The sequence below is a fragment of the Paroedura picta genome, chromosome 12 (assembly GCF_049243985.1).
Source record: "Paroedura picta isolate Pp20150507F chromosome 12, Ppicta_v3.0, whole genome shotgun sequence".
In the NCBI taxonomy this organism is placed as follows: Eukaryota; Metazoa; Chordata; class Lepidosauria; order Squamata; family Gekkonidae; genus Paroedura; species Paroedura picta.
The window spans coordinates 77578-102024 of record NC_135380.1 but is presented as its reverse complement, the minus strand read 5'-3'; the positions used below and the strand labels follow the sequence as shown (position 1 = coordinate 102024).

The window sequence follows — 24447 nt, the reverse complement described above, 5'->3', positions numbered from 1 at the left end:
GTCTGTGAAACACTAGCTATGGGCAAGGGGAGGGGGTGAAGGGACAACACACCATTGCAGCAGAGAAAAAAGTGACACATCACCAGAGTTATGCAAAACAGTTCATTTAATTGGTATGCAAAATACAGCCTACAGACAAGAAGCCTTTTATTGAAAGATAAACTGTGTCACATGCCCCAAAATGGGCCTTTTCTACTGTCCAATAACACACCAGGAAGGGGCTGCTGAACCCACTGCAGCATCTCAGCCCCAGTGACATCACTTCTTTCTACAGTCTCCATGATGAAGGCTCCACTCCAGAAGGCCCCTCTGAAAGTGAGAACTGCAGGAGGAGCAGAAACCAAGCATGGGCACTAGAGCAGCCAACTTCCTGGGGGTATGCAATGAGCCATAACTGGTCACGCCTCCAAGATAATATCAGATAGGCTGCGCCCATTTAACAGGGATGGTACTAGCAGGCACAACGGAGGGCAGGAAAAGCCCCCCATGCCTGAATGCTTCTGAGGAAACTTCAGCAAGGATTGTGCTTCACATCCCCCCCCCAGGAGCCAGAAAACCAACAAGCTGCCATTTTGCTTTGCCATGCAGCTAGCAATGTGGCCCAGAAAGTGTCAGAGTTCAGCATAAGCTGACACGCAACACACAAGGAACATGGCCACACTGCCATCTCCAGCTGATACCTCACAACAGAAGCAGGTCCCAGTTCCAGGAACAATTCCCCAGAATCTGGGGGGACTGAGATTTTGGGAAGATTTGAGTGCCATGTGGCCTCCAACACCTGGGGTAAGCCTAGTGATGCTCTTCAAACCCACAGAATCTGCTGGGAAAAACTGAGAGCACCCATCTATCACCCAGGCAAGGCCTGAAGCACTGTAGGGGCAGGGAAAAGGCAGCAATTCATCATGGAGACATAAACGTGCATCATTCCTAATGTGGTTTCTGTTCCACCAATCAGAAAGGCAGATGTTTCTTCTGAAGTGACTGGTTTCTGGGCAAACAGACAGAATCTTCTACAATGATATTCAAGGCCTGCATTCTGCATTCAAGTTTTAGAGAGTAGGCAACCCAGGTCAAACATTTGCAAGTCTTGAACTGTTGACTTTAGCCATCTGTTCTGCTGGCTGGGCCAACTGGTGCCCTCCAAACTCACAACACCCCTCCCCTCCTTTTCTTTCCCTAGCCTTTGTCTGGCTAGTTTTCAACATGCTGCCTGGTGCAGTCATCAAATCACAGACAGCCTTGCCCTGGTCATTTGCACCACCCTGCAGAGGTAGGAGAACTCTTCTGGCAGGAGGCCCCTGTGGACAAAACCAAAGCATGCACAGAGGCTGCTGAGTTCAGAATTAATGCCATGTATTCTCAACAACAATACCAAGACGTGGTTGCTAGGAGGGAGGGGCTGGGAACTTCAGCGAGCCTTGGAGCTCTCTGGTCTCCATTGCCCCCTCCATGGTTCAAAAATGGAAGACTTTGAGTTGGTTGCTCTCATCCAAGCCAAGCCACACTGGTCCAGGGGGGACTGCTGCTGCCTTTGGTGAGCTTGGCAAAAGAGGCCTGGCAGTTTGGGTAAAGGAAAACCAAACCAGACTGGCAGCAGAACTGCAGAGTGTCTGTCTAACGTGAGAATGGAAGATACCTAAGCCATGCTGCAGGAATGCTCCTACAAGGCAGAACAACACATGTTGGCATTATACACCAAGGACAGTTATTCTCTCTTGTACACACCCCTTCAATGAGTCATAACCTGCATAGGCCTTGAAGCTGTCTTGGCCCAAAGAGCCTCACTGTCCCTCCTGTGGAGCTCTAGTGCCTCATGGGGATGTTCAGTCATCTCCTCTCCCAAACTGGCACACAAGGACTACTTGCCTTTGTCCCAGCAGACCCAGTTCATGATGCCTGCTCCCCGCCCTTGTAGGGGGACATCCTACAGATCTGGAGGCCCTCTGTCCTTGGGGTGGAGTGAGAGCCCAATTAAAGGATACATCTTGCAATCTTGCTTGAAACTTTCCAGCCATTTCTTGTTGGCTTCAATCATACCCTGGATATTCGGCATTTCTGTCTCGTGGGTCTGAAAATGGCACTGCTGGAACAGGCAAACTTGTTCTCTGCCAGGAAGGAGGAGAAATTCATCAGGAAAACATCCTTCCAAGTGAGAAAGAGGACTGGAAGCAGCCTCTCTCTTTCCCCCACCTGCCTTTCCGGAAGGCTGCAGAAGTAATATTGCAAAAGAGTCAACATATATAGTGAGCTGTGGGGCAGTCAAGCAGCAAGTGCCCAAAGTCATAGTTTCATCCCTTCAGACAGGCTGAAATGAGCTTTTGGAACGAACAAACAAATGAATGCACAAGAGATTGGTCAAGGCATTGGTGAGCTGTCATTAGGAAACTGTAGAGTAATTCCTTTCCCAAAGGAAGTACTGAGCTGTCCCCAACAGACTTTTCAAGTTGGCTACACTAAAATGCTCAAGACAGTTCTGCTAGCCTCATCAACCAAATGTGATAAACAAGATGGACTAGAACAAGGAAACCAGCAGCATTGTAATGCAAATGGCTAACCAAAATCTAGAAGCAACCAAGGCCTGCACCACAGTGGGCAGATCTGCTCTGTTTAGGAAACGCTGCAGCTGCTTAACATGTTTAAGTGCTAAAAAGGCACTCCTGACCACAGCAGTTGCCTGCTTATCCAGCAGCAGGCCTGAGTCCAGGAGCATCCCCAGTCAGCAGACCCGTTTCTTCAAGGGACACGCAACTTCATCCACCATAAGAGAGCCAGTTTGGTGTAGTGGTTAGGAGTGTGGACTTCTAATCTGGCATGCCGGGTTCGATTCTGCGCTCCCCCACATGCAACCAGCTGGGTGACCTTGGGCTCGCCACGGCACTGATAAAACTGTTCTGACCGAGCAGTGATATCAGCGCTCTCTCAGCCTCACCCACCCCACAGGGTGTCAGTTGTGGGGAGAGGAATGGGAAGGCGACTGTAAGCCGCTTTGAGCCTCCTTCGGGTAGGGAAAAGTGGCATATAAGAACCAACTCTTCTTCTTCTTCTTCTTCTTGCGTCAGACCAGTAGCACTTGTTAAGTATTTGTCAGGGTTGAATTTCAGTTTATGAACCCAAACTGCTTTCAGGTGTGAGTTCAGCATTTCCACAGCCTCCCTGGGATCTGCCAGAAGTGTGAGAGAGTGCCATGTCATCTGCATACTGTTGACAACTCAGTCCAACTCTCTGGATGATCCCATCCTGCTGCTTCATGCAGAGGTTAGAAATCACAGAGGACAAGATGGAACCTTGTAGTTGCCCCCAGACACCTTTTGAACCCCCCAGCCCACCCAGTAGGACCAGAACCACTGCTAAACAGTGCCTCCTAATCCCAGCCTAGAAAGGTGGTCTAGATGGACACCATAACTCAGCCTTTCTCAACTTTTTTTTTTACCAATGAGAACCCCCTGAGAAACCCCAGAAGTGACAGATTGTGCAGAATATGGTTGGGAAGCATAGATGTGCATATGCCCACTAGGGGCCCCTCCCCTTCCCATCCCCTTCAGACCCATCAGGAGGGGGGTTCATATGGTCATATCATCCAATAAATTTGTAACAAATTAAAAAAAATATAAAAATATATAAAAATAATGGTTCCTCTATATATTTGTGACACGGCCCTGTGGGAGGAGTGTGTCCGGGGTGTCCAGCCTTGAATACGGGCCAATCAGGGTGCAGCCAGCACCATGACTGGGACAGCTTCTACCGCCTCCGCCCACCCTATCAGCCTCCCTCACAGGAAAGAATGGGATTTGAAACTGCTTAGAGAGACCTGAGGCCTGCTGGGTAACTGTGGACTATTCCCAGTTCTCTCAGACCTCTCACAGCCCCACATCCCTCACAGGGTGTCTGTTATGACTATCCCAAAAAGAAGAAAAGACTGCAGGAGCTCTAAGAAGCCTATTTGGATGAACCAAGAACTTCAAAATTAACTAAGAAAGAAAAGGGATATGTTCAGGAAATGGAGGGAAGGACTGTATCAATAGGGGCATCACATCAAAATCACAAGATCATAGAATCATAGAGTTGGAAGGGGCCATACAGGCCATCTAGTCCAACCCCCTGCTCAATGCAGGATCAGCCCAAAGCATCCTAAAGCATCCAAGAAAAGTGTGTATCCAACCTTTGCTTGAAGACTGCCAGTAATGTCATAGTCCCATTGTATACGGCACTGGTCAGACCACACCTGGAGTACTGTGTGCAGTTCTGGAGGCCTCACTTCAAGAAGGATGTGGATAAAATTGAAAGGGTACAGAGGAGAGCGACGAGGATGATCTGGGGTCAAGGGACCAAGCCCTATGAAGATAGGTTGAGGGACTTGGGAATGTTCAGCCTGGAGAAAAGGAGGGTGAGAGGAGACATGATAGCCCTCTTTAAGTATTTGAAAGGTTGTCATTTGGAGGAGGGCAGGATGTTGTTTCCGTTGGCTGCAGAGGAGAGGACACGCAGTAATGGGTTTAAACTACAAGTACAACGATACAGGGTAGATATCAGGGGAAAAAAATTCAGTCAGAGTAGTTCAGCAGTGGAATAGGCTGCCTAAGGAGGTGGTGAGCTCCCCCTCACTGGCAGTCTTCAAGCAAAGGTTGGATACACACTTTTCTTGGATACTTTAGGATGCTTTGGGCTGATCCTGCGTTGAGCAGGGGGTTGGACTAGGTGGCCTGTATGGCCCCTTCCAACTCTATGATTCTGTGATTCTGGGCAAAAGAAGGAAAGGCAATTTTAAACTGCTTAGAGACACCTGAGGCCTGCTGGGTGACTGTGGGCCATTCTCAGTTCTCTCAGAGCTCTCAGCCCCACCAACCTCACAGGTTGTCTGTTATGGGGAGAGGAAGGGAAGGCGATTTTAAACTGCGTAGAGGTACCTGAGGCCTGCTGGGTGACTGTGGACCATTCCCAGTTCTCTCAGACCTCTCACAGCCCCACATCCCTCACAGGGTGTCTGTTATGGGGAGATGAAGGGAAAAGGTGTTTGTTAACTACTTAGAAACTCCTTTTGGTAGTAAACAGCAGGGTACAAAAATCCATTTCTTCATCTTCTAAGGAGCAACACTGAAAGAAGCATGTGGGCACATAACATTATATCAACAGTAAAAAAATGGAGACAGAAGGAGCAGGGTGGACACCTGTGCACTGTGACTACCCCATGTGGATTAGGGCAGGGGGACATTTCAGTTTCTGTGGCCTAATTCACACAAGAAAGGAAATGCTATCCCCCCCCCCCGCTAGTGCCTGTTGTATCAGCTACAACAGGCTTTAATTCTAGTATATAAATAAATATGTAAAAAATAATTCCCGCGCATTATTATAAATTAAACAAATATATAAAAACTAGTAATCAAGCCTGCTGCAACTAATACAGTGGGCGCTAGGTTAGGGAGCCCCCGGCAGTCAGGCGAAGCGCGGCTGCCGGGGCTCCCTTGGCTGTCGGCGGCCTGATGCGTCGGGAGGCACAAAGCGCCTCCCGACGTGTCAGGCCGCCAGCAAGGAAGCAACTGCAAGCCACGCGGAGCGCGGCTCACAGTTGCTTCCTTGTCGGAAGGGCAGGAATCGGCCGGGCCAATTGGCAGGCGCTTTGCGACTGCCGATTGGCTCGGCCGATGGTCTGTCGGGAGGGACCAATCAGGCCCCTTCCTCATCACGGACTAATCCCGCCCTAACTCCTCCCACAAAGCGCTTAGCGCTTTATTTAGTCCGCAGCGCCCACAGCACCGCGGGCGTGTTAAGGATAATTAATTCCCACCCATCTAGGAAACCATACCAGGACCATCAAGAAAGCCCAGGGTTTCAGGAAACCCTAGTTGAGGAAGCCTGCCATAACTAATGGTACTTGAAGGTGGTGAGTGGTTCTGATGAATCAACACAGTTGTACTCAGCCCAGGTGACCTAGGCAATGAGAGCCGACCTGGGCATTGATGAGCAGTGAGATGAGCCCTTACCCAGATGCTACACTTCCCAGCTTGCCAGAACTTCTGAAGGGCAACGGGAAGCTACCTAGAACAGAACACAGAATTCATTTCCAAGTGCAATGCAGAGCCTTCCTGTACCAGCACAGTACCCATTCCTCCCAGCCCTTGTGAGCTACCTGCCATGGAGCTGACCGGATAGGAGCAGAAGCCTTTTGTCATGGAGCCAGCTGCTTATTCCAATCCCACAACCTCCCAGGGACAACAAGAGCGGCACTAAAAGCCAACAGGAGGCAGAATCCCCGGGGCCACATCTAAGCTGCATTTCAAGCTTGATAGACAGACAGCCAGGGGCAACCCATTTTGAAATGCTTGGCATCCAAGGTAAACTGGTGATGTTGCCACAACAAAGCAGCTAATAGGGAAAATATCTCAACAGCATGTGCATATCCCACTCACTGTTCATCACCACCACCATTCTGCCCCCCTTCCGCTACAAGCACATGGTAATTGAAGCAGTGCCTGGTCACTTTCAGCTGCTGGACCTCCCCCCCACCACGGAAAGGAACAACTGGGATGTGAACAACTGGGAAAGAACTCTAGAATAGCTGCACATGAACAAGATGCTCTAAAACTTCTCACCTGGAAAATACTTGTGCCACTTCTCTGACAACATGCTGTCCACAGCCTGGCCAGAGGATGTGGCCAGCCTGGGCCCCAAGCCAGTACTCCAGGCCCACGGATGAGCCAGAGGTGTCCCAGCAGGAGACACAAATGGTGCAGCAGAATGAGCATGTGCCAGGGAGATGTAGGCAGCAAGAGGAATGCCCTCTGTTGACAAGGGGGGCCCTGGGCCCTGGGTGGAAGTGAAGTGAGGAGGCTGCTGGCTGTTGAAGGAGCTCAGGAGGGCGAGGACACCGTTCAGTTCCCGGGTTATCCGCTGCAGAGACTCAGTCAGATACTGGATCTGTTCACTCTGGGGGAACTGCAAGTCTGGTTTCAGGTCAACAACTGCCAGGAAGGGAGAAGAAGAGCTTGGTTTTTGTACTTTACTTTTTACTACCTGAAGTAGCACTGACTCAGTAGACTTACGAAGGGGTGGAGCAGATCAAATTGAGTTCATTTATATGTCACAGACCAGAATGCAGATAAAACTTTAAAACTTTTAGACAATATTTTCAATGAAATTAGCTAAGAGGGTGCAGTGATAGTGGTTGTGTTTATCTTCCTGGCGGGCTTAAATCATGGGCACAGAATTTCGCTATCTGGAATGAAACGTTAGCCTTTTCATCCTTGAGTAATTCTTTGGACCAATCTGCTTCTGTTTGGTATGGCTTCCTGTCCAGAAGTGGCTGGATAAGCTTGCTGTGGGCAGCAAAGGGAAGATGTGTTCCATTGTTTCCACCTCCCTTAATGGGCAGGTGCACAATCTCTCTGAAATTGGAGTTCTTTTATATCTGCCCTCCAGAACTGCTGTAGGCATGGCCAAGCATCTTGCTAGTGTAGTGGCTCTTCTATATTTATTGGTATCAACTGATGAGACATAAGCTGATGCATTTGCTATGTCCATTTGCCTTTCAGTGTCTTCTATTTTTTTGCCTGAGGACTTACTTAGTCTGATCCTTACCCAGTCTAAGTAAGTCACTTGGGGAGAACTCAGGCATGCAAGTTTAGTCTCGGTAGCTTTAAGCCAGTTAGATTTAAAATGGTCTTGGTGAATCAAAGGAAGACAGGGCAGATATAGGGCACATTAATTTTCTGCATTCTGTATAGGGTTGGACTAGATGACCCTGATGGTACCTTCCAACTCTAAGATTCTATGTTCCAGATCCCACAGCAGGATGCCTGGTGGCACAAGAGGAGGGCATTTCCTGTGTCATTGTATCTGAGAGAGAGAGAGCGCGAGAGAGACCGAGAGCGAGAGAGAGATTGCCAGTACCCCCCCCCCCCCAGGACCCTACAGAATACTCTGGGTTTCATTATGTGCTCTAAAGAAACACCACTCCAGGGAGGGAGCTTTCTGAGCTGAGCCACCAGATTTGTTTATGGAGCAGATGCTCCTGCCTCACCCAACCACAACATGGTAGCAAAAGAAAGCCAAAAGCCACACAAAAGACAGAAAGGGGGATGCTTGGCAACTGAGAACTACTGGTGGCAGCATTAAATACGGTAAAGAGAGAGCACCACAGCCCAGTTTTAACCACCCACTGTAGAAGGAATGCTCTAACAATGCATTCCAAGTGGGGGGGGGGGCAGAACCCACCAGGAGGGAACCCCTGGCTCTGCCCAGCCCCAGACACCTAATGGGCCTTGGACACTGGCTCTGTGGTACTATTTGTGGGACTTAGGTCACCCAGTCTTACTTTTGTGGGGAAATTCCTTGGTGTTTGCCCTGCCCCCTGAGTCTTCCGAATCACTGAGGTCAAAGGTCACAACCTTCTTGCATGCTGTTCCCTTCAGTGTATCTTCCTCGGAGACCTTCAGGAGAGAAAGTGGAAAGGCTGTCCTCATTAGTTACGCAAGGCCATGCCTTCCTGCCTCCTTGGCAAAGATAGTCAGCAAGTAAAGCAAGTAAAGCAGATAAGCAGCTCCTGCCAAGGCCATTGAACAGGCAATGCTGGGGTTTGGGTGAATGGGCAAGTAAGCTGCCCCACCCACCAGGCCCCCTCATTCAAATACAGAACTGAGCCACCAGGTCAGAGGACAGCCCCCTCTCCCCTCCCGATGAGACACAGAGAGCAAAGGTTCTTCCAGTTATGGCTCCCCACTGTACTTAGTAGCTGCCAAGACTGAAATTCTGGCCAGGTGCTCTGAAGCTCCTTTCCTTGGCAGGCCTGCCCCATTCCACCCTTCCAGACTATCTGCAGCAGTACCACGAGGGGCTAGTTCTCGGGGGACGGAGGGATTACTGAATTACCTCTTCCAGCAAGGATGACTCCAGCTGACTGAGCCGTTCCTTTTTCTTCTTCAGCAGAGCTTGTCCTCTCCTCATGGCAGACCCCATTTCATCCAGCTGCCGGGCTTCCTGTGAGAAAAAGCACCCCACAAACATTTCAGGAGAAAGTCCCATTTGCTCCACAAACACCTTCTAGGCAGGCAGCAAGAGGACAGGAAGCAGCTGCTTTATGAATTGCATTTATGACTGCAAGGCTTACAGAGGAGGGGGTCAGCCCCATTCTCTTCCACCTCGCTAGCTGGGGTAGTAACATGCCAGCAAAACTGCCCATTCCCTGGCCAGAGCAGATGAGGGGGCAGCCGCTGTGGTGGTAATGGCTCCCGCTGGCCACTTGTCCTTCTGTTTTGTCACCCTGCTGCCCATCCATGGATCCAGCCCCGACAACCCACCCCCTGCTGAAGAGCCAACAACATGGCTCCCCCTCCACTCTCCCCTGCCTTCCCACAGTGCCTCCAGCTCAGGAGATGTATAGGCAGCCACCCCATGCCCATAAAAATGACAATTGAGATCTTGGCATAAACTCCCCCCCCAAATTGCCTGTAAACAATTTGCCAGAGGATGTAGTGATGGCCACAGGAATAAAATGCATTCAAAGGGGATTAGATTTATGGAGGGTAAGTCTGTCACAGTGGCTATTAGTCATGGACTGGCTGAGGGTTCTGGTTTGGGGGGCAGGGAGTTGGGTTCACTGTGGTAGGCAGGTAGTCGTGAATTTCTTGCATTCTGCAGAAGGTTGGACCTGGAGGTCCCTTCCAACTCAGATTCTAGGGCAGCCCCCATATTCAGAGAAACTAAACTTCTGAAGCCCAGAGCCCAGAGGCAAAATCAGGGGAAGGCCTCTATACCCTGTTGCTGGTTGTCCAGAGGAACTGGTTAGTCACTGGGTGAGACAGGATGATGGAGTATTGGACTGATCCAGCAGGGCTCTTATGTTCATATATAGTAATTTGAACACTTGTGTCTGATGCAAGGGTTTCCTTTGGAGGTATATTGAGTGTTTCACTGGTTCCAAGAACCTGAAGTCATATCTCAGCATGGAGAAGAGTGACTGTAGCCCCCCCCTCCCCCCGTCACAGAACTACCTCAGAGCCCTCTTTTTGATACATTGCTAACTGCCTTTGTATCACTAGGCCTGAAGGAAAATTCATGGTGGTGAGATGGGTCAGGTGGAAAGAAGCTCAGATACAGAGAGCTAATTACTGAGAACTTCATGGGTTACAAGCACTATCCAGAATTATGTCTACAAGCACATGAGTAATTACAACAGTAGTTGTAGTTACTCCCCCCCCCCCCCCCAACACACACACAGTTAAGCGGCAAGCTGTTGTGCTCGATACTAGTTGAAGCTTCTCAGGAATTTTATGTGACCCTATGTAGTCTTTTCTGGTGTTAGAAAATGATGGTGTGACAGCATGACTTTGCCACCACTACAGCTTATTTGCCTCCTGAAGGAGAAACGGCAAGCGATTGAGCAAGACCACACAAAAAAGATGGAGAGGATGAGAGTGGCACACCAGGAGACCCTGGTTAGGGTCCAACAGCAATATGAGGATGAGGTAAGATTGTAGCCAGACCTTGTGGAATGAGCCATGTGGACTCCCTGTGCCTGGCGATGGATTTAGGGTAATGAACATGACAGTCTATTCCGTGGTGGTTAAATTAAGATCTGCTAAACCCAGGTTCAAATCTCCACTCTTCCATGGAAGTGGAGTCCTGGGGCTGTCCTGACTTGCCCGCTTGGTTGACCCAATAAAGATAAGTGATTTAATAAAGATAAGTGTAAAGTTCTGCATCTGGGTCAGAAAAATGAAAAGCATGCCTACTGGATGAGGTAACACTGTGTGTGAACGAGACCTTGGGGTACTTGTGGATTGTAAGCTAAACATGAGCAGGCAGTGTGATGCAGGGGTAAAAAAGGCAAATGCCATTTTGGGCTGTATCAACAGGGGCATCACATCAAAATCACAAGATGTCATAGTCCCATTGTATACAGCACTGGTCAGACCACACCTGGAGTACTGTGTGCAGTTCTGGAGGCCTCACTTCAAGAAGGACGTAGATAAAATTGAAAGGGTACAGAGGAGAGCGACGAAGATGATCTGGGGCCAAGGGACCAAGCCCTATGAAGATAGGTTGAGGGACTTGGGAATGTTCAGCTTGGAGAAAAGGAGGTTGAGAGGGGACATGATAGCCCTCTTTAAGTATTTGAAAGGTTGTCACTTGGAGGAGGGCAGGATGCTGTTTCTGTTGGCTGCAGAGGAGAGGACACGCAGTAATGGGTTTAAACTTCAAGTACAACGATATAGGCTAGATATCAGGAAAAAGTTTTTCACAGTCAGAGTAGTTCAGCAGTGGAATAGGCTGCCTAAGGAGGTGGTGAGCTCCCCCTCACTGGCAGTCTTCAAGCAAAGGTTGGATGAACACATTTCTTGGATGCTTTAGGATGCTTAGGGCTAATCCTGCGTTGAGCAGGAGGTTGGACTAGATGGCCTGTATGGCCCCTTCCAACTCTATGATTCTATGATTCTATGATTCTATGAAATGAAGGAAATACCTCCTCCAGGTTCCTATACACGCCCTCCAACACCTGAGATGGGGCTGGGTCCTTCATGGCTTCCTGTGCCCTGCGCAGGTCACGGCTCCAGTGCTGTTTCAGAGCTCTTGAGCTGCTTTGCCTTTTCCTCATGGAATGGTGCACCAAAAATTCTTTGGTCTTCTTTACAGAAGCTCCTTCAGCAGAAATGTAATGACGAACCCTGCAGGAAGAGAAATAAAACTAGGAGCACATGAAGCTGCCTTACAGCATTTGTCAGACAGCCGGTCCATCAAGTTCAACTCTTATACCTGAGGTTTTTTATGCCACCTATGACCTATGGCCCTTTTAACTGGAGATGCCACTATGGATTGAATGTGGAACCTTCTGCATATAAAGCAGATGCTCTACCACTGAGCCTTATCCTCTGTCCATACTGCATCCCAAGCAAGCTCTGTTCCAACCCCTGTGGTTAAGTGACTCAGGCAGTACAGACCATGAAATGCAGAACAGCATATGCAGTGGGCCAAATGGCATCTTATTAACGCTTCCCATTATGAAGACACCCCCAAAAACCATCAAGCTTTATTGTCTTGCCCACCTAAGTTGCCCAAGTCTTTGAACTGGGCCCCATCTAGAACACATGGCTGTTCTGAGAGCATTAAAGACACTTACTGATCCAGCATGAGACTGCTTTCTTCATGGCTCTGGTTCATTTCAGATTCCATCTCTCTGTAGGAGGGCTTGAGGGTTTAATAATTTTGAAACTTAGTTAATTAAGATACAGTGGAAGTCTGGACTCCACCTCACGACAGCTATAGCACTGGATGTTTTAACTGAGATAGCTTGCCTACAACACCCCTATCATGAGGCAGGATGATTTTCTCATCATCCATATGAAGCTAGTTTTACAACCTAATCTTGTATACTCTGACTGGCAGCAGCTTTCAAAGAAACAAGGGAGACTGTTCTTCATCTGGTCCCCCTTTGCACCTGCACAGAGCTATGCTTCAAAGACTTCTAGGGCTAGGTGCTAAAAGCTCCCTCAGTAGGAAAAGAATCATGTCTTACTCCTCAGTTAAGACTCCCAAGTTCAAGGTACCCATTTCAGGTCAGGTGGGTGGGCTGTACTAGTGCATATGTCATGGACCAGCACAGTGATGCAGATGGCTTCTCTGAAGAAGAGGCAGCCAGCAGACCTGACCTAAACCCATAGCCAGTAACAGAGACACTGCAGGAAGCAGTTACTGAGAAGCCATACATGAATCCACAGCCAGGTACCAGTAGAATGGCCCCTCAGCACCCCAGCCCTGAGTTGGCAGCAGACTGCCATCTGCCAGCCGCTTCACCTCCCCTGTCACCAAAGCCATTGGGATAGCATAGAAGGAAGAATGGGAGGAAGACAGAAGGCACAGTGCCAGATTGGCAGCACAACACAGGCTCCACATCAGCAATGAGGATGCCAGTTTGCAGGGGCACGTCTGAGGTAGCTGGCAGGTGTTTAGCCCGGTGTATAAAAGCAACAAGCAAGGGAGTGGCTGTGTGGAAGCAACATGTCTTGATAGTTCCTGACTTTGTAGCCTATACTCCTGATTGATTTGCTTGTCTCTGTCCATGGACTGTACTCTAGAACTCTGCTTTTGGATTCCCCTTTGGACTTGAAGTTCTGAGTATGCTTTAGCTGGTATCTGGACTTTGGACTACCTCTGCCTGCTTGTCTGCCTGCCGTTTGTGTGTCATCAGGACAGCACAGGAGATCATCCTAAAACCAAGATACATGTGAGCAACTTGTGTTTACTCAGGCAAGCTCTCTGTTCAACTCTCTGATGGGTTCAGAGTACAGATGTTCAGGAAAGCAGGGAGTTGAGAATAGCTTAGCTACACAATGCTTCCACTTGCTCTGGTATCTAAGGCATGTTGCCCCACCAAGATGATTGAAAGCTGGATCTGGGTGGCATACTCAGAACTTCAAGAGCTGAGGAAAGAGAATCCTTTTGCCACTGAAAGAAGATGTAGCTACTGCTCTGGTGGAATGAGAATTTGACATTTGGGGATTGGTATATGAGCCAGCTCAGAACATAGTTCAATAGTCTGAAAAAGCTACTGACACAGGCAGTCCATTTTTAGGGCCAGACCAGAAAGAAAATACTGGTGTATTGACAGAAAACAGTTCTGTCAACATAAAAGGGAAGAGAGCCTTCTTGATGTCTAGGCCAATAAAGGACTCTTTCAGCATCTGATGAAGGTGAAGAACAGAAAGCGGTGAAGACCACATTTTGGACTAGAGGTGGAAACCTACCATTATATTTGGCAGAAAGATGTCAGAGATTAGTGTACCAATCTGAGAAAACCGAGACAGAGCAGGTATTCTAGAACAGGAGTCAGTGGGAAGGTAGATGAATCTTACTCATGTTAAAAAGCAAAGTTACTGAGGTACTTCCACCTATAGGAGCTCCATGCAGATGGCTTCTGGCCACTGAGGTAGACATCTCTCCAAGCCTCTGGGAACCCATGTCAGCAGAATTCTACAGGCTACTAAGTGAAGTGTGTCTAGATGTGGGATCCTGCTGTGATACTTGACAGGTGATCTGGCATTACTGGAAGGCTTTTATAACCCCTTGATTATGGCTGACAAACCTTGGTGGATAGGACCAGGCAGGATGGAATCTCCCAGGGTGTTGTTGCATGGCTCCAATAAACTGGGGAGCTCTAGTAGGACAGGGATGCAAGCTCTCAATTCACACGAATTCCCATAAAGGCAAGGTTGTTCTCATATGATGAAGGCAATAAGGACAACAAGGACTGTTAGGAGCCAATCATTGCAATGAGGGAAGACTGTAAATCCCTTGACACAGAGAATGTGCAGCCAACCACAGGTGAAAACTCTCAGAATGGTGGGGAGGTTGAGGGTATCCACCACATAAAATGAAAATATCACTGAGGTTGTGGATAGAGAAGAAGAGTTGGTTCTTACAGGCTGCTTTTCTCTACCCGAAGGAGTTTCTAAACGGCTTACATTCACCTTCCCTTTCCTCTCCCCACAACAGACACCCCGTGGATTTCTAATCCCTGTGGACTTCTAATCTGGCGAGCTGGGTTTTATTCTGCACTCCCCCACATGCAACTAGCTGGGTGACCTTAGGCTTGGCACAGCACTGATAAAGCTGTTCTGACCAAGCAGTAGTATCAGGGCTCTCTCAGCCTCACCTACCTCACAGGCAGAGGAACAGGAAGGTGACTTTGAGACTCCTTTGGGTAGAGAAAGGCGGCATCTAAGAACCAACTCTCCTTTTTCTTCAGTAATATCAGGGCTCTGTCAGCCTCACCTCCCTCACAGGGTGTCTGTTGTGGAGGAGAGGGGGAGGGAAGGTGATTGGAAGCCGCTGACCACTCTCTTCAACAGACAGGTGATCTGAGCAGTTGACACAATCACCCCAAGCCACTTGTTGTTGTTAGGTGCAAAGTTGTGTCCGACCCATCACGACCCCATGGACAATGATCCTCCAGGCCTTCTTGTCCTCTAACATTCCCTGGAGTCCATTTAAGTTTGCACCTACTGCTTCAGTTACTCCATCCAGCCACCTCATTCTCTGTCGTCCCCTTCTTCTTTTGCCCTCAATCACTCCAAGCATTAGGCTCTTCTCCAGGGAGTCCTTCCTTCTCTTGAGGTGGCCAAAGTATTTCAGTTTCATCTTCATGATCTGGCCTTCAAAGATCTGGCCCAAGCCACTACTTTCCCCAGAAAAAGTCAAACAGACCCCCTGGTTTACTGAGGCAATAAAATGAGAGTGTTACTAGCAGAAAAGTCAGTGCAAGACTGATAGAATGTGGCAAAGAGCCTATTTAATGGTGGCATGTGGTCCAGGTTATGATTAACCAGAGATCACAATAACTCTCTAGGTAATGAGAACCTAAACAAGGAGAATTGCTCCAGAGAGAAAGAACCCTTCCTCTCTAGGGGAAGAAATGAATCTTTAAAGAGTAAAGTTGCTGGACCTAACCCATTTATGTCATCCGTTGAACACTAACCCCATTCAGAGCAATAGGATGCCTGGGACTGAAAATGGTGGGTCAATCCCAAGTAAACCATGTCCACCCTGACACAGTCCAGCATCCAGCTTTACTAACCACTGGATGGCACTCCCTCAGGTCTTCCACTCGGAGGGCTTCGTCCACTTTCCTTGGAGATCCCTCACTGCTCTGAAGTCCCAGCTTCTTCAGCAGCTCTTGCTTGCTCTGGCTTGCAGCCTCCAGCTCACTGCCAATAAACCAGAAAAGAGCTATAGCACCATCTATGACAAGAGAAAAAGCTGCCCAATAACTGCAGCATCTGTTCTTCATTTGGCCTCACAGAGGCCACAAGCAGATCCTCTCTTAATATTCAAGAGGTAGGAGAGGCTGTCATTGTCAGTGCAGCCCTGCCATGTTCACAGAGCGGCCCCTCTACCTCCTCAAACTTCACACTCATGAAGAAAGGGCAGGGGAATACTCCGAGAGGTGTGCAGAGAGAGTACTGAAGGCGAGACTAATTCAGCACAGCCAGACACTGTCAATTGGCATACCTGATCTGCTTTTGCAGGTGCTGACTCCGCAAGTGCAGCAGCTCAACCTGTGACTCCAGCTCTGCTTTCCGGGCCTGGAGCTCCAGCACAGTCTTGTGCAGCTGCTGTGTTGTCTCTGTCAGAGCCTCCTGTTCTCTGCGGGACTCTGAGATATGGAGCTCAGCTGCCCAAGCTGCTTCCTGAGAGAGGAAATAAAGACCAGGCATTTGCTTTGTTGCTGTCCATGCAGGTAATGCCATTATGACAAGCCTATTGCTTCATGATGAACACATGACTGGGGACAAAAAGGCCAGAATAAAAGTGCCCTTGTACAGAGCAATGGATGGCCTCATAAGGAATACAACACCTCATTTCTCAAATGAGAGAGGATATGGAGTGCCAAGAAGGGCAACCAGGATGATTAAGGGTCTGGAATGCCTTTCCTGTGAAGAAAGCTGAAGAGTCTCTTGGGCTTTCCTGTTTAGACAAATAGACAGGGGGGGGGCATGACAGAGGTTTATAGAAATTACACAGGTTGTTGAGAAATGGAAACAGATAATTTTTTTCTCCCTCTCCCATAATACTAAAACTTGGGGGCACCAAATGAATTGGATAAGCAACAGATTCAGGAAAGACAAAAGGCATATCTAATCTGCTGTCTGAAGACTTTTTTTACTCTATTCTCAGATTTAGCTGACTTGTTTATTACTATATAGAAGAAGAAGAAGAGTTGGTTCTTATATGCCGCTTTTCCCCACCCGAAGGAGGCTCAAAGTGGCTTACAGTCGCCTTCCCATTCCTCTCCTATATAGAGTAATAAACAAGTCAGCTAAATCAGAGAATAGTTAAATCTGTTGATTGGGGCTGTGAACACACAAGAATGACCAGGGTGTTGTTGCATGGCATACAAATTTGAAAAATCTAACACATTAAAAAGAGTACATTGGGGAGTTAAGAAAAACCCAAAATGATACGAGGAACATCTGTGGCTTTTAAAAAATGGAAGCACTCAGTTGCAGTTCCTAGACAACCCCAGGATTCTAGGCTTAAATTTTGTCATTAAAAGGGCGATGGGGAAGCAGGGCTCTTCCAGGGCTGTTTTGGCCTTTGAGGGAGGACTTACCACAAACAGGCCTAAGGACAAAATAACAAATATTAAATAAATGAATAAATGAATGAATGAACGAATGAATGAATGAACGAATGAATAAACAAACAAACAAACAAACAAACAAACAAACAAAAACTGAGCACATTGTCACTTGTGGGTATGCTTCCATGCTTGGGTGGAGACAAATGGGGCAAGCAACTAGTCTCTTTTAATTATTTATTTTCACAACTGGGAAAGGGTCTGCCATTAATTACTAACCATGACATTTTTATTTCAATGTTTTTTTGTGCACTACAACTGAACTCATGAACAAGATGCAATTTAATAAAGATAAGTGTAAAGTTCTGCACCTGGGTCAGAAAAATGAAAAGTATGCCTACTGGATGGGGGATACGCTTCAAGGTAATACTGTGTGTGAACGAGATCTTGGGGTACTTGTGGATTGTAAACTAAACATGAGCAGGCAGTGTGATGCAGCGGTAAAAAAAGGCAAATGCCATTTTGGGCTGTATTAACAGGGGCATCACATCAAAATCACAAGATGTCATAGTCCCATTGTATACGGCACTGGTCAGACCACACCCGGAGTACTGTGTGCAGTTCTGGAGGCCTCACTTCAAGAAGGACTTAGATAAAATTGAAAGGGTACAGAGGAGAGTGACGAGGATGATCTGGGGCCAGGGGACCAAGCCCTGTGAAGATAGGTTGAGGGACTTGGGAATGTTCAGACTGGAGAAAAGGAGGTTGACAGAGGACATGATAGCCCTCTTTAAGTATTTGAAAGGTTGTCACTTGGAGGAGGGCAGGATGCTGTTTCCGTTGCTGCAGTAATGGGTTCAAAATACAAGTACAACGATATAGGCTAGATATCAGGGGAAAAAATTTCACAGTCAAGAGTAGTTCAGCAGTGGAATAGGCTGCCTAAGGAGGTGGTGAGCTCCCCCTCACTGGCAGTCTCCAAGCAAAGGTTGGATACACACTTTTCTTGGATGCTTTAGGATGCTTTGGGGGTTGGACTCGATGGCCTGTCTGGCCCCTTCCAACTCTATGATTCTATGATTCTATGATTCAAAAGGACTGATTACCTGGATATTATGACAGTTCACTAATTTGCCACTAATTTACCTTTTCTCTGTACTCTTATGATGCTTGTTTCATTTGGGCTGATCCTGTGTTGAGCAGGGGGTTGGACTAGATGGCCTGTATGGCCCCTTCCAACTCTGTGATTCTGATTCTGTGATTCTGTATGAGGAAAAGTGCATGCACTCAAAAGCTCACACTTTGAATAAATCTTTATTGGTCTTAAAGGTGCTATTGGAATCAAATTTTGTTGCACAACCAGGCCTGGCAGCAACCACTGAATGACCTTGTGACTGAAATGTCTCTATTGCTATTTCAAAAGGACAGTTTTTTTCCTCTGGGCAGGAGGGAATGGAGGAGGGGATGCTAAGTTCCTGTTCACCTTCCCTTGCACACGTTAATTGACCTGGCCACGAAGCAGGTACCTGGAGAGGGGTGGGAGAGTCATAGAATAATAGAATAATAGAGTTGGAAGAGACCTCATAGGTCATCTAGTCCAACCCCCTGCACTAAGCAGGACACTCACAATCCTATTGCTCATCTACTGTAACCTGCCACCCCTTTGCCTTCACAGAATCAGCCTCTCCGTCAGATGGATGTCTAGCCTCTGTTTAAAAATTTCCAAAGATGGAGAACCCACCACGTCCCAAGGAAGCCTGTTCCACTGAGAAACCGCTCTAACTGTTAGGAACTTCTTCCGGATATTTAGATGGAATTTCTTTTGAATTAATTTAATCCCATTCATTCTGGTCTGTCCCTCTGGGGCAAGAGAGAACAATTCTGCTCCATCCTCCATATGGCACCCTTTTAAATACTTGAAGATGGTTATCAGATCTCCTCTCAGTCATCTCCTCTCTAGGCTAAACAGACCAAGCTCCCCCAACCTTTCTTCATATGGTCTCCAAATCCCTCACCATCTTTGGTGCCCTCCTCTGGACACGTTCCAGTTTGTCAACATCCCCCTTCATTTGGGGTGCCCAAAACTAAATACAATACACCAAGTAAGGCTGAACCAGAGCAGAGTAAAGCGGTACCATCACCTCCTGTGATCTGGACACGATACTCCATTTGATACAGCCTAAAATCCCATTTGCCTTTTTAGCCACTGAGTCACACTGCTGACTCATGTTGAATGTATGGTCTGCAGAGGAAAGGACGCCCAGTAATGGGTTTAAACTACAAGTACAATGATATAGGCTAGATATCAGGGGAAAATGTTCACAGTCAGAGTAGTTCAGCAGTGGAATAGGCTGCCTAAGGAGGTGGTGAGCTCCCCATCACTAGCAGTCTTCAAGCAAAGGTTGGATACACACTTTTCTTGGATGCTTTAGGATGCTTTGGGCTGATCCTGCGTTGAGTAGGGGGTTGGACTAGGTGGCCTGTATGGCCCCTTCCAACTCTATGATTCTATGATACTAAGACTCCTAGATCATTTTCGCACATGCTACAGCCAAGATAAGTCTCCCCCGTGTTAAATTACCTGTCCTCTGATCACTTAGCCACAGTGATCCATGCGACGGTCACCTCCAGACTAGATTTCTGTAACTCGCTCTAAGCGGGCCTACCCTTGTCCTTGATCCGGAAACTTCAGCTAGTGCAAAATGCAGCTGCTAGGGTCCTCACCAGCACATCTTGGAGGGCCCACATCCAGCCTGTGCTGAGGCAGCTGCACTAGTTGCCAATTGCTGCCCGGTTCCGGTTCAAGGTTTTGATATTAACCCTTAAGGCTTTACGCGAGTTGGGACCCACATACTTGAGGGACCGCCTACTGCCCTATATCCCCCACAGGACACTACGCCCTGCGGGCGGAAATCTATTGGTCGCTCCCAGCCCTAGAGAAGCGTGCTTAGCATGGTCTACTAAGAGTCCTAGATCCTTTTCGCACATGCTACTACCAAGACAAAATTTTCCCCATCCTATATTGCTGTCATTGATAAATTGATAAAAATGTTGAAAAGTATTAGACCAAGCCTTGGGACAACCCACTGCTCACCGTCCTCCAATCTGATGAAATGGCTGTCATATAAGCCTAAAGGGGGTAGGGTTATAGACAAAATACAGCCTTGCAGTTTTGCAGAGCATCCATTTGTAAATCTGTGTTTTGATACTAACTTTCCATTTCTGAAAACTGTTCCCTCTGATGCCCTTTATCACTCAGCACAGCTCACCCAGGAGGCACCAAGCCACTAGCAGCTGCTTGAACACAGCTATTCAGCTAATGGCTCTTCCTCGCTAGAGTGGCTTGGGAACAGTAAGCAAGGCAACTTGTTTGTTCTAGCTCACCAGCTTTCACAACTTTGAAGACCTCAGGTATGCCCTGTCCTAGAGGGACTGTCCTCTCCACTCAGGCTACGAGTCAGATGTTGAATCATAGAATCATAGAGTTGGAAGGGGCCATACAGGCCATCTAGTCCAACCCCCTGCTCAATGCAGGATCAGCCCTAACCATCCTAAAGCATCCAAGAAAAGTGTGTATCCAACCTTTGCTTGAAGACTGCCAGTGAACATCTGATTACTGCCTCCTACAAGCACTGTGCACCCCACCTTCCCCCACGATATGGCTTGCACAGGACTCTGCCTTTTTCCTTGTACCCGCCTAAAGATGAACGCTTGCAGTTGAAATCTAGCCACTCCTGCTCTCCCCTCAAAGCAGCTTCATCTGGATAACTAATGGATGCAAGGAAGCAGAGGACAAATAATGAGACTTTGTAATCACATACATTTATCTCATGTTCCAGTTTCTTCCCTTCATCAAGTGCTTCCTGCATTTTCTTCCTCAAGACTTCTTCCTGTGTATGAGAGAAGGGAGCAAGGGTGAAGGAGTCTGCCCGAGCAAATTTGGGGCAATACTGGCATGCAAAAACAGTGTCATCCACCACCCTCAGTCCCCCTATTTCTGTAAGTCCCTGGAATAGGGGGCTATATATTGTATTTAGATGTCCTTGGATGGAAAGGATTATACTTCACTACTCTGGCTTTTGGCTTGGTTCTGGCTTTGTGGTGGAAATAGCTTTCACTGCTCTTGTGAACAACCTGCTCTGGGATGTGGATTGCACTCGATTCTGCTTACGAGAGCACCAACTGAGTTGTCCTTCTGAATCAATTGGCAGGAAAGAGGCCCATAGATGACTACATGGGTAGTGTCCAAAGGGTAGTGCTGAGAGATGTCCAAAGGGTAGTGCTGAGAGACGGTCCACTGACTTCAGAGCCCTCACAACTGGAGCCTTACAAGGAATTCTACTTGTTGCTCCTAAACTCTTTTATCATTTTGAGGAAACGACTGGACATTTGGTCTCTGTCCTCAATGGTATGCAGATGACACAATGCGTGCTTGGCCTCTGTTCTCGTTTCTGGATGAGAGTAACCAAACTGAACATCAGTTCAGACAAGCCTAAGGTGATGATAGTGTTTGACAATTCATTTTGCCTCCGGTTGGATGGAACTGCACTCCCCTGGACACAGACTTACAGCTAGTGGCATCAGCATCGCTCCTTGCTGGTCAGGTGGCAGTTATAACTAGCGGGGCCTTTCACCAATTAAAGTGGTCTGCCTCACTTTTCCCTTTTCCTAGTCACAGAAATTAACTGAAAATTGTGTTGTGGGAAAGGCATAGAGAAAGCACAGAGTTTCTCAGATGAGGAAGGGCTCTGGGCTTTCTTGACTGCAAGCCACTGGAATTACATAAATGGGTGAGATATTCCAATCCCGAAAGATAGGGGGTGGAACTTTGCCTTCCTCTCTTCCAATGCCTGCCCTGCTAGATAAAGTCTGCACTCCCCTGCTTGCCTACAGACTTTGCTGGCAAATGATCAGCTTGAGAAGGAGCATAGGACATCCACTGTTGAGCACAGCATGGAGGGGGGAGAAGATCTTCCTAGTAGTGTGGCAGGGCTCTCCAAGACTGCCCTAGGGAGCAGGGAGGACACATTGTCCACAAAACCATTCTGAAGCTCCCACTGTCCCAACAGCCCCATTGGTCCACTGCCTGCTGGAGGGCAGTCTTGGCCCCTTTCTTCTTGTGCCACCTCCCCACCTGCTCCTGATGGCTCTTCTGCAAGTCCTTCAGCTGATCAGCCTGCTTCTTCTGCAAAGTCTTGAGTTCTGCTTCATGGAGCTCCTCCAGGCGATGCTGCTCACTTCTCCAGGCCACCATCTGCTCTGCCCGCCACTTCCTTTCCTGCAAAAACCAGAGAAGGAAAGGGCATCCAGGCCTCCCCTCCTGGCACTCCTGCAGCCCTGTTCCTGGACAGGAGTGATTCCTATCATCCATCTATTTACTTTATTTCTGCCCCACCTTTCTACCCTATGGAGACACAAAACATCTTACATCTTTCTTGTCCCCATTTTATCCTCGCAACCACCCTGTGATATAGGCTAAGCTAGGGGGCAGACAGGAACTTGAGAATGGGAGTAGGGCAATATAGGAGACCTGTATGCTGAGAGTGCTAAATAACAATGTAATAGGCATTTCAGAAACCTGGTTGAATGGGGAGAATTAATGAGACACTGTTATCCCTGGATAAAACCTAAACAGTTCCACAGGGCCTACAAAAGGGAGCTCCTCCACCAGGCATTTCGTTGAGGTTGACCCGGACCATCGCTTCCAATTGGCCCTCAGCCCCCCCCACACACACACACACACACACACAATCCTATTATAACCGCCACTAGTCTGCCTGGCGCACTGGGTCCCGATGGGAGTTGAGCTGAGGCTCCTTTGCTCATGTTATTACTGTTATCATGTTGGGCTTATTGTTGTTGTACTGCTGCTGTTGTCACGTGTGTTCCTCATGTTATATGTATCTGTTTCCTGTTCCCTGTAAACCACCCCGGGCCTTCAGGGGAGGGCAGTATATAAATATAAAAAATATATAAATAAACATAAATAAACCCTATACAGGACAAGGAGAGACATGTTGGGGGTCGTGTTGCTTCATATGGCCCTTTCCAAAGCTATGATTCTATTATTGTTGTTGTTGTTGTTGTTGTTGTTGTTGTTGTTATCTGCCTCCCACCGGAGGATCAAGGCAGGTTACAGAATTCAGCTAAAAAACCCCAATATCCCATTAAAACCCATAAAACTGGAAAAAAAGCCCCAGAAAGGCGACAGGTGGTCCCTCAGATATGCTGGGCCCAGATTGTGTATGGCCTTAAAGGTCAAAACCAAAACCTTGAACCTGATCCAGAAGACAACTGGCAACCAATGCAGCTGCCTCAGCAATGGGAAGATATGGGCCCTCCATGATGTACCTGTGAGGACCCTAGCAGTTGCATTTTGCACCTGTTGCAGTTTCCAGAGCAAGCCCAAAGGCAGGCCAGCATAGAGCGAGTTACAGAAATCTATTCTGGAGGTGTCTGGAGAACAGATAGGGTGCTAGTAGCGGAGCCAGACAAAGAAGGAAAAATGCCTGGCTAGCTACCTTCTTGACCTGTGCCTTGCGTGTTAATGAGGCATCAATGATCACCCTCAGATTTCTGGCTTGGGACACGATCTCAAGTTGCGTCCCTGGCAGAGAGGGTAAGCGTGCTTCCTGCACTGATGACCCAACAACAAGACCTCTGTCTTGGAGAGGTTGAGTCTCAGGTGACTCTGCTCAAGCCACTCTGCCATGGCTTCCAAACATCTGGCGAATGGTTTCAGGGGGGAGTCCGGGTGGCCATCCATGAGGAGACAGAGCTGGGTGTCATCAGCGTATTGATGGCAACCCAGCCCAAAGCTCCGTACCAGCTGGGCCAGAGGGCTCATAAAGATGTTAAATAGCATGGGAGAAAGTACTGAGCCCTGAGGAACCCCACAAGGGAGTTGATAAGTATCCGATAACTCATCCCCACTGCCACCCTCTGTATCCGGTTGTGGAGAAGGAGCATATCCACCTCAAGGCTGTGCTCCGTATCCCCGTCCCAGCGAGGCAGTGTGCCAGCAGTTCATGGCTGACCACATCAAATGCGGCCGACAAATCTAATAGAACCAGAATAGCTGACCCACCTCAATCCAGCTGGTGCCAGAGATCATTTAACAAGGCGACCAACACCATCTCTACCCCATGGCCAGGACAAAAGCCAGACTGATATAGATCGAGCGCCAAAAAAGGGCATAGAATCAAATAAGCTACAAAACATTAGGAAAATCCCCCACAGAATCACTATGAGTAACAGGTCCAGGCTAGCCTGATCTCATTTAATCTTGGAAGCTAAGGATTGACTCTGGTTAGTACTTGGATGGAAGACTATCAAGGAAGTCCAGGGTTGCCACACAAAGGCAGGCAATGGCAAACCAATTC

The 24447-nt window shown here is 48.0% G+C and overlaps 1 protein-coding gene across 9 annotated transcripts in view; it reads right to left on the bottom strand.

Moving 5' to 3' along the window:
* Window positions 1-1336: 1336 nt before the first annotated feature.
* The window catches only part of CEP164 (centrosomal protein 164), a 60518-nt gene continuing 37407 nt past the window's right edge, over window positions 1337-24447 (bottom strand). For 8 of the 9 annotated variants that reach the window (XM_077306943.1, XM_077306940.1, XM_077306942.1 and 5 more), the window contains 12 exons: window positions 22200-22343; window positions 20887-20955; window positions 15997-16175; window positions 15563-15692; window positions 12110-12177; window positions 11456-11657; window positions 8863-8970; window positions 8309-8423; window positions 6588-6956; window positions 5979-6033; window positions 1983-2105; window positions 1337-1554 (listed from right to left, as the gene is read on the bottom strand). In XM_077306943.1, coding sequence (XP_077163058.1) covers window positions 1455-1554; window positions 1983-2105; window positions 5979-6033; window positions 6588-6956; window positions 8309-8423; window positions 8863-8970; window positions 11456-11657; window positions 12110-12177; window positions 15563-15692; window positions 15997-16175; window positions 20887-20955; window positions 22200-22343 — 1662 coding nt within the window. In that variant the 3' untranslated portion in view covers window positions 1337-1454. Of the gene's footprint in view, window positions 1555-1982; window positions 2106-5978; window positions 6034-6587; window positions 6957-8308; window positions 8424-8862; window positions 8971-11455; window positions 11658-12109; window positions 12178-15562; window positions 15693-15996; window positions 16176-20886; window positions 20956-22199; window positions 22344-24447 lie in introns of those variants that run through there. The other variant, XM_077306946.1, reaches the window with a different exon arrangement.